The sequence below is a fragment of the Natrix helvetica genome (assembly GCF_964273705.1).
Source record: "Natrix helvetica genome assembly, chromosome: 2".
Taxonomy (NCBI): Eukaryota; Metazoa; Chordata; class Lepidosauria; order Squamata; family Natricidae; genus Natrix; species Natrix helvetica.
Genome location: NC_138552.1, coordinates 206,196,357 through 206,209,508, shown reverse-complemented (window position 1 = coordinate 206,209,508; position 13,152 = coordinate 206,196,357). Strand labels below are relative to the sequence as shown.

The window sequence follows — 13,152 nt, the reverse complement described above, 5'->3', positions numbered from 1 at the left end:
ATCCTTTTTTCATGTCGTATTTCTTCCCCCTGCCACTAGAAAAAGGTGTACTAGCATACACCCAGGTTCTAGATCCCGTATCTTACAGGTAGTTCTCGACTTATGACTTAATGGAGCCTGATCGCTATTATGAATAACAGAAACTTACCTACTATTGGAAAGTAATACCTACTGCATAAATAATAGAAACATGAAAAGTATTACTGGCTGAGTCTGTATGCTTATATTCCCTATGACAATAGTGCTTGTTTTGAAATTTCATTTTGTAATTCTTTATCATTTCAGGCAGTGCCGATTCTTATAAGGATTTACTAACCAAAGGAAGCGATTCATTTATAATTTCCATACAAGTAATCCTTGGGTTAACCACCACAATTGGGAACAGAATTTAGACTATAAGTTGGTGCAGTTGTAAAGTGGGTTATCATGTGACCAAACCCAATTTTATGACCATTTTTAATTGCAGTCATTAAGTGAATCACATGGTGGACAAGCAAACCAGTCTTTTTAGAAAATCCAGTTTCCCCAATTGACCTTGCCAGTTGAGAAGGTAACGAATTGTGATCACGTAACGGCAGGATGCTGCATCTAGTCGCAAGTGAGCCGGTTGCTAAAAGCCTGAATTATGTGACCACAGAGGTGGTATGATGATCATAAATGTGAGGAAAGGTTGTAAACTGCTTTTTCCAACGATTCAACAACTTTGAATCATTGTTTAAATGAATGGTTGTAAGTTGATAACTACCTATATTAATGCATAATAGCATTAAATAAGCATTAAAGATTGTGCCAGAATACACAAATATCAGATACCAAGCAGATTATTTTCTTAAAAAGTACCTATAATAACATTTGAACAAGGGTTAATTTGCAATTATGCTATGGATTTTAGACCTTAAAAAAGAGCCTTCAGGGTCTGACTGAAATCAGAATTATGTATTCTAGCAATGACCAATTATTTAAGGAATATCTACAAAAAACATGTTACTTCTAGTTAAAAAGACACAAAACAAATGTTACAATATATTTTTTTAATTTTTATAAATAACTTATCTGTTACAAAGACAGTTAACCCACCTAAATCACAAAACCATCAACTCAAGATATCCAAATTATGTTTTATTAATAAAACAGGTAAAAATGCATTTATCAATCTTCACATAGAACTGCAGATGAAGCTGAAAAAGAAAGCTTCTTCTTCTTTTAATAACATAATGCATTTAATTCAAGGACTTTGGATTTACTGACGGATTACTTGGGATACTAATTTAATTTCCATGTTTAAAAAAAATGCAAAGCCTTTAAAACAAAGGCATCTGTATATTTTCATAGACCACTTGTAAAATTGCTGTTAAAGATGTCCACTGGCAAATATTTACAGTGGGTGACAGTCTACTTTGTCTCTCGCTACATTTAGGCTGCAATAGTATATCCACTTACCTTGGAGTAAGTCACACTGAACTTAATGGCACTTAATTCTGAACAGATACATAATACAGTTTTGCTGTTCATTGCTTCTTCTCACCTCATCTCGAGAGATGACATATCATTTATGTAATAGTATGCAGGAGAGCAAAATAAAATTTAAAAAGTAAAAAAACCATGATTTTGGTTTCAATTAAAAGTTTTTCTAACCACCTGAATAGAATTCCTCAGAAACAAGGACATGAAAAAACAGAGATGCTTGGCATGGCTTCAAGTCTGCTTGTTTTCTCTTTTCCAGGCTCTTTTTCAAATGATTCTAATTATTGCTATTCTCCACCATATCAGGTTTAAGAACTGGCTGCCAACAATGAGCATATTCATATTTTCTGCTATTTCTGTGTACTCAAATATGTTCCTCTCCCTCCCAGTCTTTATTTCTGGAGAGTTTTAAAGATGCCCAGCAAATGAAGCAAGCCTATCAGAGGCAGATCTGCTGGGGGTAGGACTCAATTTCTCTTGTGCTTTTGTTTGCCAGGCAGAATATTACTCAGGTGTCACCCACCGTAAAAAATCAGTGTCCTGAGTGAACCAGAAGCACAAACATTTCCTGCATTTTTACCATGCTGCATCTGCAGGTCTTCACAGATTACCAGCATTTTACAAGAGCAACATACAGAAGAGGCAGACAAGAGCTAGTTTGTGCATTGTCACGAACACTGTTTTAAGGCACGGCTTCTCTCAGACCAAAACTTTTTTTTTTTTTAAACACAAAGGGATCACAATCGTGCATAATCACTTAAAGGGGGAAAGAAAGTTAACAAAGACTATTACACTATACATTAAGAAATACAAGAAATAATAAAAGGTGAAGAAAAGTCATTTAAAGAAGAGTCTAGAACTATGTACAGTAGGAAAAGCCTTGGGGGTATTTCACGGTGACTATGGTACAGACAAAGCATGCAGTTTTATTTTTTCATCTTCAGATGATTGTACTGATTTTTGTCTTCACAATGTGGAACTGCTTTCCAGAAGACAAGATGAAGAGTACCTCTACATTTCTGAAGTTCTTCTATAATTCCTGGGCCCTCTGTGGCAGCAAATAAGAGTTTCAATTTGTTCCTTTTTCATTCCCTCTGTGAATGTAGTGTTTTATTGAAAGCTTTATTAAAAAAAAAACCCTATCAATCTAATTCCTTCCCCTGTCAAAATTCAGTAGTGACATCTGTGGAGAAAGGCTGTTGGGAACACCAAAGCACTGAACCTGGTGAGAGTTATTCTTATGGGCATCTGGTAATACTGTACATGTCAGGCAGCTGGCAACCAAGTTCTTTAAGGAGATCACCTTCCAGCCGGTGAATTCCCAGCTGCCTGCAGCACAAGACTGAGGTATTATCTCTGTGTCATGACATTACATTTAACATTACTAATAAACCTTGTCACATGTTCAATTTTACAAAATCCTATGCATAAATGATTATTTATCCCAAGGAAATGACACAATAGTCAGAAGTTGGATTTACAGAAGATAAGTGAGCCTCCTGGCTCAGAAATGCCTGGGCATCTCACACTGTTCACAACGATTTAAGGCTGGGTGATTTAAAAAAGTACAAGCTGTACAATTCCACTGAGCTCCCTCATCTTCTTCAGTATCTGGAACAGTCTTTGGTGTTTTGACCACGGATTTTTGATCAGCTGAGGAGGGGGGGAAAAACAATGATCAAATATGAATAGCTGAAGTAAATAAATGATGTCCCCATTTTCCAACTATTATTTATTTAATAAACAAAATTATGTAGCCGCCCATCTGACCTAAGCAGACTCTGATTACATGTTAAAACTTTCATATATTATTTCCACTACTGTGACTTTAAAATCTAACTCATAATTCAAGAGCAAATAAATTACTACATATTACGACATAATTGGAGGTGCAAAATATGCAAGTTCAAGAGCCATGAAAAAACAGAGCATGTAAGGACCCCTTGACAAAGGAACTTGTTTGAAATCTACTGGTCATTCTTATAGTAAAACAAATTGCTAGCACTTGACATATTTCCCTTTTGCTTTTCTTGGTTTTAGGTACTTGCCTCGCAGTTTTTCTAGCTTCAAAGTCATAGGAAACTGTGCAGCATGCTAATGGATTTGTTTTTGATGGTGGTTTTAAAAGTGCTAAAACAAATGCTTTAAGATTTTACACCGCAACCTCTGAAAACAAAACAAAAGGTCCCCTGGGGAGAGGTGCAAAAGAAATGCTGGTGTATCCCTGGTTTGGAGAAATTGGGGGAGGGCAACGCTTTTCAAGAGGGTTGAGTCTTCTGTTAAGATCTATCTGTCCCTTATTTTCAGTCTACCAAAAAAGATAGAGCTAGATCGGAAAGAGAACACAGCACCATAAATACTAAAGAAATAGAGTCTTTGGGGAGAAAAGGGTATGTGTGCACATCCCAAGATAATTTCTCAGTTCTTATGTTTAAAATTGAAGGAAAATCAAATGTCCCACCATGTGTGAATGCATAGCTTCTGTCTTTAAAAAATGGGATGATGCAAGAAAAAGAAAGAACAAACGAACAAGAATAATTACAGAAAATGAATATGATGGGTTATTATTTGTATGCTACAGGCCTCCAACAGTTTTTACCAACAATAGATTACAAATATTACGGACTAAAATAAGTTAAACGATACAGTTTGATTCCAGAGATAATTTTGAGGGGGAAAAATTACTAGCAGTACCTTTGGGTTTTGGTGGCACAGGACCTAGAAATCCAATATTGTCATAAAAATTATGGATGGCACTGGGATTAAAATGTGGTCCTGAAAAAAAAGAAGCATACATCATACAGAGCTAGGACAAAAAAAGGCAATTAAAACTGAAGCAGTGGGGTATTTATGATGAAAATATTACTTGTAACATTGCATAGCTTTCCTTTGTTTTAAAAGAAAGTACTGAGGCCATTTAATAAGATCCACTAGCTTTGTATACTCATATATGAGCCCATACCTACCATCCACATTGTAATAAAAGGGGATGGAGGAGAAAAATATTTACTTCAAAGAGAAAAATAATCAAGGTGACCTTAGGAGACTAACAGTTTTCACTAAAAAGTGTAAAAAAAATAATAGATAAAATTACCTAAATTATTAACCTAGCCCTAAAAAAAAATTTCTCTGGGATTTTTCTGTAGTGTGGTAGAATTTCTAATAAAAACAACAAATTTAAAACTGAGAATTAAGAATACAGACACAAGAGTAGATAATCACATCCTGAGTACCTAGCCAGTATATCTCATTTGAATTTAAGAAAGGAATATACTAGCATTTGGTATTCTAAGCAAGCATGAACAAATTAAAATACAATAACACTAAGTTTTGTTTGGCTGCATTCCAATTGCTAAAATGTATTAATTTCAATTTACTTTATTACACTTTTAATGCACCCAAAAGAGGAATTCTTTGAGTGATAAACAGATTGAAAAAAATGCAAATCTTTGATCCATTTTTTCTAGGAATATATCTATGATTATGAAGCAAAGAAATTACAAAGTGTATCCAACTCGTACCCTGTACATTATTCTGAACTAGTAAAAAGACCAATTTAACTTACGTCTGATTTTTAGTAGGATTTTTTTTAGAACATATATCCTCTTTCTCCTCCATCCCAAATTCTGAGGGTATTTTAAAATGAAGGCTATGCTAAGTCCAGCATCTAAGTGTAGGTACTGAATTAGATCTCTGCACACAATAGAATATGGTCACATAACAATAACTACTTTTTGTTATATTTTGTTTTTCCTCCCTCCTCAAATAAATGTGGTTTTAAATTTTTAACCCCTCTCAAAACACACCAAAAGAGAGGAGCTTGTAATTTACACAGCTAAGCATTTTCATTTTATTATAAAGCACTGTTAATTACATCAAACTGAATCCTTTCACCACGGATGCACTTTAGTGCTTCCAATACTGAAGTATACTATAGTATTGCTCTAAGGAAGCCATTCGTTAATGCAACTCTTAAAGCAACAACAGCTTTTTCTTCAGTAGCAGTCTGAAGAAATTGATTACTTTAATAGGATAAAGCTTTGCTCTCTTGAAGCAAACAGTATAACAATTTTCAAAGTGTGCATAGCCCTATTCTGCAGTCCTCAAACCCTGCATACTAAAAAGTAAAAAGATTGTTCATATTTCTAATACAATACCTCTTGCTTGAAAAAGATCAATTTCTTTGGTTAAGCAATCTATGTCTATTTGAAGCTGTCTGTTACAACTTCTTAACTGTTGCATTTCTTCAAGCTGAAAAACACAGAATTATTAGTTTCATGGCTATGATAACATGACATGGTTATTGATTGATGATGATATCATTAGAATTATATAAACATTTTAATATTTTTAAGCAGTTCAGGCAACCACTTTGGTGTGCTGAAAACCAATTAAACATTTGGAATTACCTAGATCACATAATCATAACCTAAGATACTGAAATAATTTTTAGCTTTTAATAAATGAAAGCTCCAGAAAAATATAAAGCTGGATAAAAAGACATATTATCTAGGAATAATTATATCAAGAACAGGCTTGAGAATAACAGAGATATGACAGTTTAAGCACAAATAACTGAAAGTATTCAATATGATTTCTTAATTTTCCTGAATATATTTTCTGAATATCACCATACTTCTAAATTTATCTTGCTCATCAAGTATCCTGTAGAACGTATACTTAAAAACTGCTCTTTTGATTTGATTTATATTAATTTTATGGTAATACTGGATTATTCTGTATCTCCAGAAATGATGACTTACTGAAGGAATTTGGGAAGCAGAATTTGATCTTTTCAGCCGCCTTCGTGTTAGATTATTCTCCATTTCATTGACTTCTGATTTTAGTTTATCCAGCTTTTTCTTTTGAATCTCAAGTTCTCGTTGAAGCCGTTCCATCCTAGCCTTCTGATGTACTAGTAAAGCTGAAGAACATTAAGATACCATCTTAACCAATTTAATGTTCTCTTCACAGCATTTGTTTTAACCCAGTGCAGTCCTAGGACAAACAATTATATGAGAATTTCCCAGTTTGTCCAATATGAAGCATAGGGACACATAATTAATGACTTATAAAAACCATACAAACCATGTTTATAACAATCTAATCAATATGATAATTTCAAAGTGCATTATTAAATTAATCAATATATGAAATTTAAATTTCCCTGGCTTTGGCTTCCTTAGTTAACTTTCTAATCCACAAAGAACAAACTTCCATAAAGCCTTAGTCACCAAATTATAGCCACCTCCCTTTCCTATTTTCTTTATTTACTTATTAATTTACATGCCATTTCAGTTATTATCAACTACAAATGGTTTACATCTCCTATTTTCCCAATTAAGAATTATACATAAATAATGATTAAACCAGCAACCTAAATCATAATTCTAAAATAAAAATTATGTTGAAAATAAACATCCCACTACAAAAGGAATAACACATCTGCCCTTAAGGCTTGCTGTGGGGAAAAAACAGTTTCCTAAAACCTTCTAAAACCCAGCAGGGTTAGAGTAATACAATATCTCAGTGGGATCTCAGTTGTTCTAAAGAAGAGAGAAGGTGATTGAGAAGACCTGAGGGGGAAATGATGATGAAATTCCTTAAAAGAAATGGCTTGAAGGAAGCCCCTTCTGCTTTTCCTATTGTGGACGAAAACAGTTGTGAGAATGTGATCTTGGTGATAACCATATGCTATGAAGGTTCTTCATCTCTTGTCTTTCTTCTAAACAGTTCACATCTTCTACCCACCATTTCAGTTTTCATTCTCCAATGCCCATTACAAATCCTAACTGATTAATCTTCCCAATCAGATTCTCTGCCAGCAGGGACCAACTACTGCAAACGTATCCTAGTTCCAAACTTTTGTGATCAATTTCTCCTAAGCTTCCTCAAAGTAGATTATGACCTTATCATGCAAACAAAATGAAACAAAAACAAAAGTCTGCATATTAAACTCTTTCATACTATTGTACGAGTAAGAAGGGTGGTCAGAGCCACAAATGGAATAGTACTGGTGAATCTCTCAGAGCTTATTTTACCTCATTACATTAAAAAAAAAACTTTTTGTGAATTTTTAATGAAATTTTATAGTCCTCTTTATAAGAAAGAGACATAAAACAAAGAAATTTCTTAAATCTATGTTTAATTATTTTCAAATAATCGCTTCAGTTTAATCTGCTTGTAGCTTAAAGCTCAACGTTTTAACAAAGAATGTAAAGCTTTGGGAACCACATCTTAATTAAAAGCATTATGAGGTCTCTTGAAAATTGACTGAAAACTGGATTAGCATAAATGCTGAAGCAGCACTGATTCATGCATGTAAATGCAAATGAATGAAATGAATTTTAAGCAATCCAACGGATTATTAACTAATTAGAAAGCCCTTCCTCTTATGGGAATCTAGATAAGCTAATCATCAACACAAGAGTCCCTCAGAATGGATGCAAATGACAAATTTCAAAGAATAAAAAAGTGGATGCTGTTGATAATAGGAAGGTCTTGATGGCCTAAAATCCTGGGAACAAGGTGACAGGCTTCACCAGGAACATGAGATGGATATCTGCAATCTAACACAAACTGGCATACTTACCAGCTTTCCAAGCAAAACTCTACTCCATGAACTAGAGGAAATCTACAGACAAAGGTAGGCCCTGAGGGAGGAAGAACCACCACCCAGGGCTGAGCCAACTCCTCTGGCCAATGATATAGACATGAAACGACTTTCTAATGTTCATTATTCTGTGTGCAAACATTACAAAACCTACCTGACTCTATACAGCAGCAAAAGAGCAGCAGAGGTGGGCCAAATTGTAACCAAGGTGCCTTCCTAGATCCTGAAGAAATTTTTGATCTCATCTCACCTGTAGGGTGACTGCATGAGTCATACTATTCAACCGCAGACTTCAATTACATCACCAACTACCCATTCTGACAATATTCAGTTACTGCCAGGGAATATAACCGGATGCAATAAAATGTCAGATGGAGATTTGTTGGAATTCCTTTCCAAGTTCAACATCATAGCATTCCAAGAGACATGGTTAACCACTGGTAATGAAGATATTCAAGGGGGGGGGGGGGTGCAATTGGCTCAGAGGTTAAAGATGCTGAACTTTTCAGCTGAAAACCTGATAGCCCAAGTTCAAGACGGGAATGCCATGCAGGCGGGTAAGCTCATGTTATTTGCCCCAGAGGTCCTGCCCACTTAGCAGGAGATAAATAGGTACCACTTCAATGGGAAGGTAACAGCATTTTATGCATCACAGCATATAGTCATTCTGACCACATGATCATGGAAGAGTCTAAGAAACGGAGATGAGCACTGCTCCCTAGAGTTGACTGGACAGGGGATATCTTTACTTTACCTTTAATGAAGATATTCACCTACCAGGCTTCAAATCATGGCATATAATAGCATGCAAATTTAGAAGCGAGCCCCAAGGATATTATGTTTACTTGCCAAGGGAGAGTTGGGCTGGCAAACAACTTTTCATAATAGTTTCCATAAACACACACACACAGACTCCCAAACACCAAGGAAGACCTCCCCCCAAATAACAGACTCAAATGCCTTATTGATATAACAGCAAAGATGTAAAACATCTCTTGAAGAAAGCGAAGGATTGGCAATTTAAAAGAATATATTAGCAGAAGAATAGGCTACGTTCAGACTTGGGACTTGACAATAGAACATTGATTTATTCTATACCAGGGGTGTCAAAATGATGGCCCATGGGCCGGATGCGTCATGCGCAGGCCATGCCCACCCCAGCTCTGCAAATGGGAAAAACATCACTAAATGTCATGTGACGGCAACAGGATGCAGCGAGTTTGACACCCGTGTTCTATACCATATTATTACCAAATGCACAACAGATGACAAATATGTTTACATCTTTCATACATCTCAGTGCTGCATTAGATTCCATAAATAGAGGCATCTTATGGAGGAAGGCTGCCAAGCTATATATGGAACCTAGATTTCTATACCTGGTAAAGGCCTTCTATACAAATACATACCTGAAAGTCCATATTGGAGTAAATGGCTCTCCCATCCACAGTATCCACTTATAAAAGTATTAGACAAGAATCCATTTTGGCCCCAGGTTAAACAACAAAGTTGTTTAAACATTACATTAACAACATCCCATAATTTCTCCATTCTACAGATGTTCACATGCCAAAGAACCTTAAAGATACATCAATATCCTTTTGTATTGACATGGTTCTGATAGCATACTTCCAAGCAGGCATGAGAAGATTGATGGGGAAATCTGGTACCTAGTACACGTCTAATTTTTTAAATATTAATAAATCCAAAGTAATGGTTTTTGGAAAAAGATGGCCCAAACACAACTGGCATTTAGAAGAAGAACCTATAAAACAAACAGATCCCTTCTCACACTTAGAGGTAGTTTTTATGAATACAGGGTCTTGCACCAACCACTTCAAACAATTCTTATAAAAGCAACAACAATCTCGAAACTACTAAATAAATTACTTGGTTACAACTGTCAAAGCTCTCTGCTCCTCATTTTAAGACAAAACTTGTACCAATACTAATAGGTATTGGTACAGATCTGTGTGCCTATAAAATGCTTCTATACTTGAGCAAAATCAAGCCCACTTTTTAAATACAATTGGAACCAAAAGGAATACACCTGCTTTAGCAGTAAGAGCTGAAATAGACACCCAGTTAATTTGCAGTCTAACAGCAATTAAAGTCTTTAATTAGCCAACAATTCTTTCAATGGAGCCCAACAATTATCAAGAATATGCCAAAACAGATGGGCTTACTACAACATACCACATGGATTAATCAATTTCTCCAAATCATCTCGTATTACGGCTTCTCAAAACACTATCTATCCTCAGCCAGAGAAGGCCAAGACAATATTCAGACAGTTTTGGATATTAAGCCTCTGATTTGAGTCACTTTCAAACATTACAGATTGTTGCAATGGTTGACGAAAAAATAAAATGGTCCTCCAAATAGAAAACAGTGGATTTCATTCAGTGTCATAAGATAGCCCTTACCAGAGCAAGATTTGAGTAGCTAGATTCTATGGTCAAATCTGGTGATTCCACCAAGTGACATATTTTGAGAGAACATGTATTTGAGGACCATCAGAAATGGAATACATTCCGATGTCCTTGTCAATTGTCATTTATATGCCTCAGACATTAGCTATCATTAGCTCAGGGTGAAAATTTTCCCCTGACAGGGATTGTAACAAAGAGAGATTTTCTATTAAAACTATTGTTTATAGTCAGTTCTGTCCAACAGAGAACATGTTTTATAAAACACACTGGAGTTGCATGCAAAGATAATGAATTCACCAAAAGACGCACTGTTTTTGAACTTTAATATTCATTTTATTATACAGGTGAAACTCAAAAAATTAGAATATTGTGCAAAAGTTCATTTATTTCAGTAATGCTTTTGCATCTCATTTGGAAACCAAGGACCCAGAGTATGGAGGAAGAATGGAGAGGCCAATCAAGTACAGTAATCCCATGGTCATTGAACCAGTTTTTGGTGTTTTTGGCAAAAGTTCCTCTCATCAGAAAAGAGGACTTTGGACCACTGAGCAACAGGACTTGGACCACTCTGCTTCATTAAGACCAGGGTCAACGCAGCCGTCTACCAGGAAATTTTGGAGCACTTCATGCTTCCTTCCGCAGATGAGCTTTATGGGGATGCTGACTTCATTTTCCAACTGCCCACACTGTCAAAAGCACCAAAACCTGGTTCAATGACTGTGGGATTACTGTGCTTGATTGGCCAGCAAACTCGTCTGACCTGAACTCCACAGAGAATCTATGGGACATTGCCAAAAGAAAGATGAGAGTCATGAGACCGAACAATGCAGAAGAGCTGAAGGCCACTATTGAAGCATCCTGGTCTTCCGTAACACCTCAGCAGTGCCACAGGCTGATAGCTTCCATGACACACCGCATTGAGGCAGTAATTGCTGCAAAAGGGGCCCAAACCAAGTACTGAGTACATATGCATGCTTATACTTTCCGATATTGTTCGATGTACAATCCTTGTTTTATTGATTGCATGTAATATTCCAATTTTCTGAGATGGTGGATTTGGGGTTTTCATGAGCTGTAAGCCATAATCCTCACAATTATGACAAATCACGGCTTGAACTATCTTGCTTTGCATGTAATGAGTCTTATCTCATATATTAGTTTCACCTTTTAAGTTGCATTACTGAAATAAATGAACGTTTGCACAATATTCTAATTTTTCGAGTTTCACCTGTACATCTCTGCATTCTATTTTATCTTATTCTTTTAAATGTTACCTTATTTTATTGTATCTTACTCTGCCTGATGGTCATGCTTTGGTATGGTCAATCAACTGATTAATAAAGTTTATCTAATTTGAAAATAAATGGCATTTTAAACTTATGTTAAAACACAGTAATTTTTGATAAATGATATCCATGGCCTCTCCAACCACTTGAGCCTGTATATTTGATATGTATGTGTGGTTTCATTTCATTCCAGAAAAACTTTACTTTTATCATCCATTGACAATGGCAGAAATATTCAATAAATGTATCATGTTGCATAATATTTGTAATTATATTACATGAAATTCTGAGGTATGTTGCAAACTTGGTAAGAATTTGTTAACAATAGAATAAAAGCATTAGTACTGGCAAGCATACAAACCTCTCTTAAGGGAATTTGCACTATATATGCCTCAGAATCTTTCCCACTTTATAGCATTCTGGTAGTCAAAGTTGATATGGAAGCTGTTGAAAGCCATTGTTCAGAAATATTTCAAACAGTTTACAACATAACTGCAGTACTGGAAATCCTCAACTTGCAACTCATTTTGTTACAACAGCACTGAAAAGGGGATTTGCAAACATTTTTCACACTTACGACTACTGCAACATCCCCATCTTCATGTGATCAAAATCCAGATGCTTGGCAACTGGCCTGTATTTATAATGGTTGCAGTGTGTCAGGGACATCTGATCATGTTCTGTGACCCTCTGACAAGCAAAGTCAATAGGGAAGCCAGATTCACTTAACAACTGTGTTACTGACTTAACAACTGCAGTGATTCACACAACAACTATGGCAACAAAGGTCGTAAAATGGGGCAAAATTGATTTAATTGTCTTGCTTAGCAATGGAAATTTTGGGCTCTATTGCGGTCATAAATCGAGGACTATCTATAACTATGACGTAGAATTTGAAAGTCCAGAAAAAAAAGTTTACGACCAGACAAAGTGGAGGAGAATAAAAATTAATATCCCATGGCCCATAATATACTAAAAAAAACCTTAGCTTGCAAAAATCTCAAAAAGTTTAGAAAAAGCACTCGAATTCACATAAACTGCAGTTTGGATAACAAATGGACATCCAGTGTTCAACTCCAAGCATCCGTTTCTTATTAACAATGTGAAACTGAGTCTATTTTAAGGTGTATTCTAAGCACGGAAGAATGCAGATATTTTCTTGCAGTCACACCTACCCATTCACTACTCTGTGCTATTGATTAACTCTCTAATACATCATTTTGAATTCCTACAATTTAGTAATTTAATATATTCCTGCTGCACTGATATAATAAATTAATACATTTTCTTAAGTTTAAAGAATAACTCCTATGATCAACTCTCTACAATTATATTTGCTATTATAATCTTTATACAG

The 13,152-nt window shown here is 35.4% G+C and overlaps 1 protein-coding gene across 2 annotated transcripts in view; it reads right to left on the bottom strand.

Annotated features, from left to right (window-relative positions):
* Positions 1-1,016: 1,016 nt before the first annotated feature.
* The window catches only part of TAB2 (TGF-beta activated kinase 1 (MAP3K7) binding protein 2), a 60,632-nt gene continuing 48,496 nt past the window's right edge, over positions 1,017-13,152 (bottom strand). For both annotated transcript variants that reach the window (XM_081941858.1, XM_081941859.1), the window contains 4 exons: positions 6,228-6,388; positions 5,622-5,715; positions 4,159-4,239; positions 1,017-3,117 (listed from right to left, as the gene is read on the bottom strand). In XM_081941858.1, the coding sequence (XP_081797984.1) occupies positions 2,969-3,117; positions 4,159-4,239; positions 5,622-5,715; positions 6,228-6,388 (485 nt within the window). In that variant the 3' untranslated portion in view covers positions 1,017-2,968. The remainder of the gene's footprint in view (positions 3,118-4,158; positions 4,240-5,621; positions 5,716-6,227; positions 6,389-13,152) is intronic.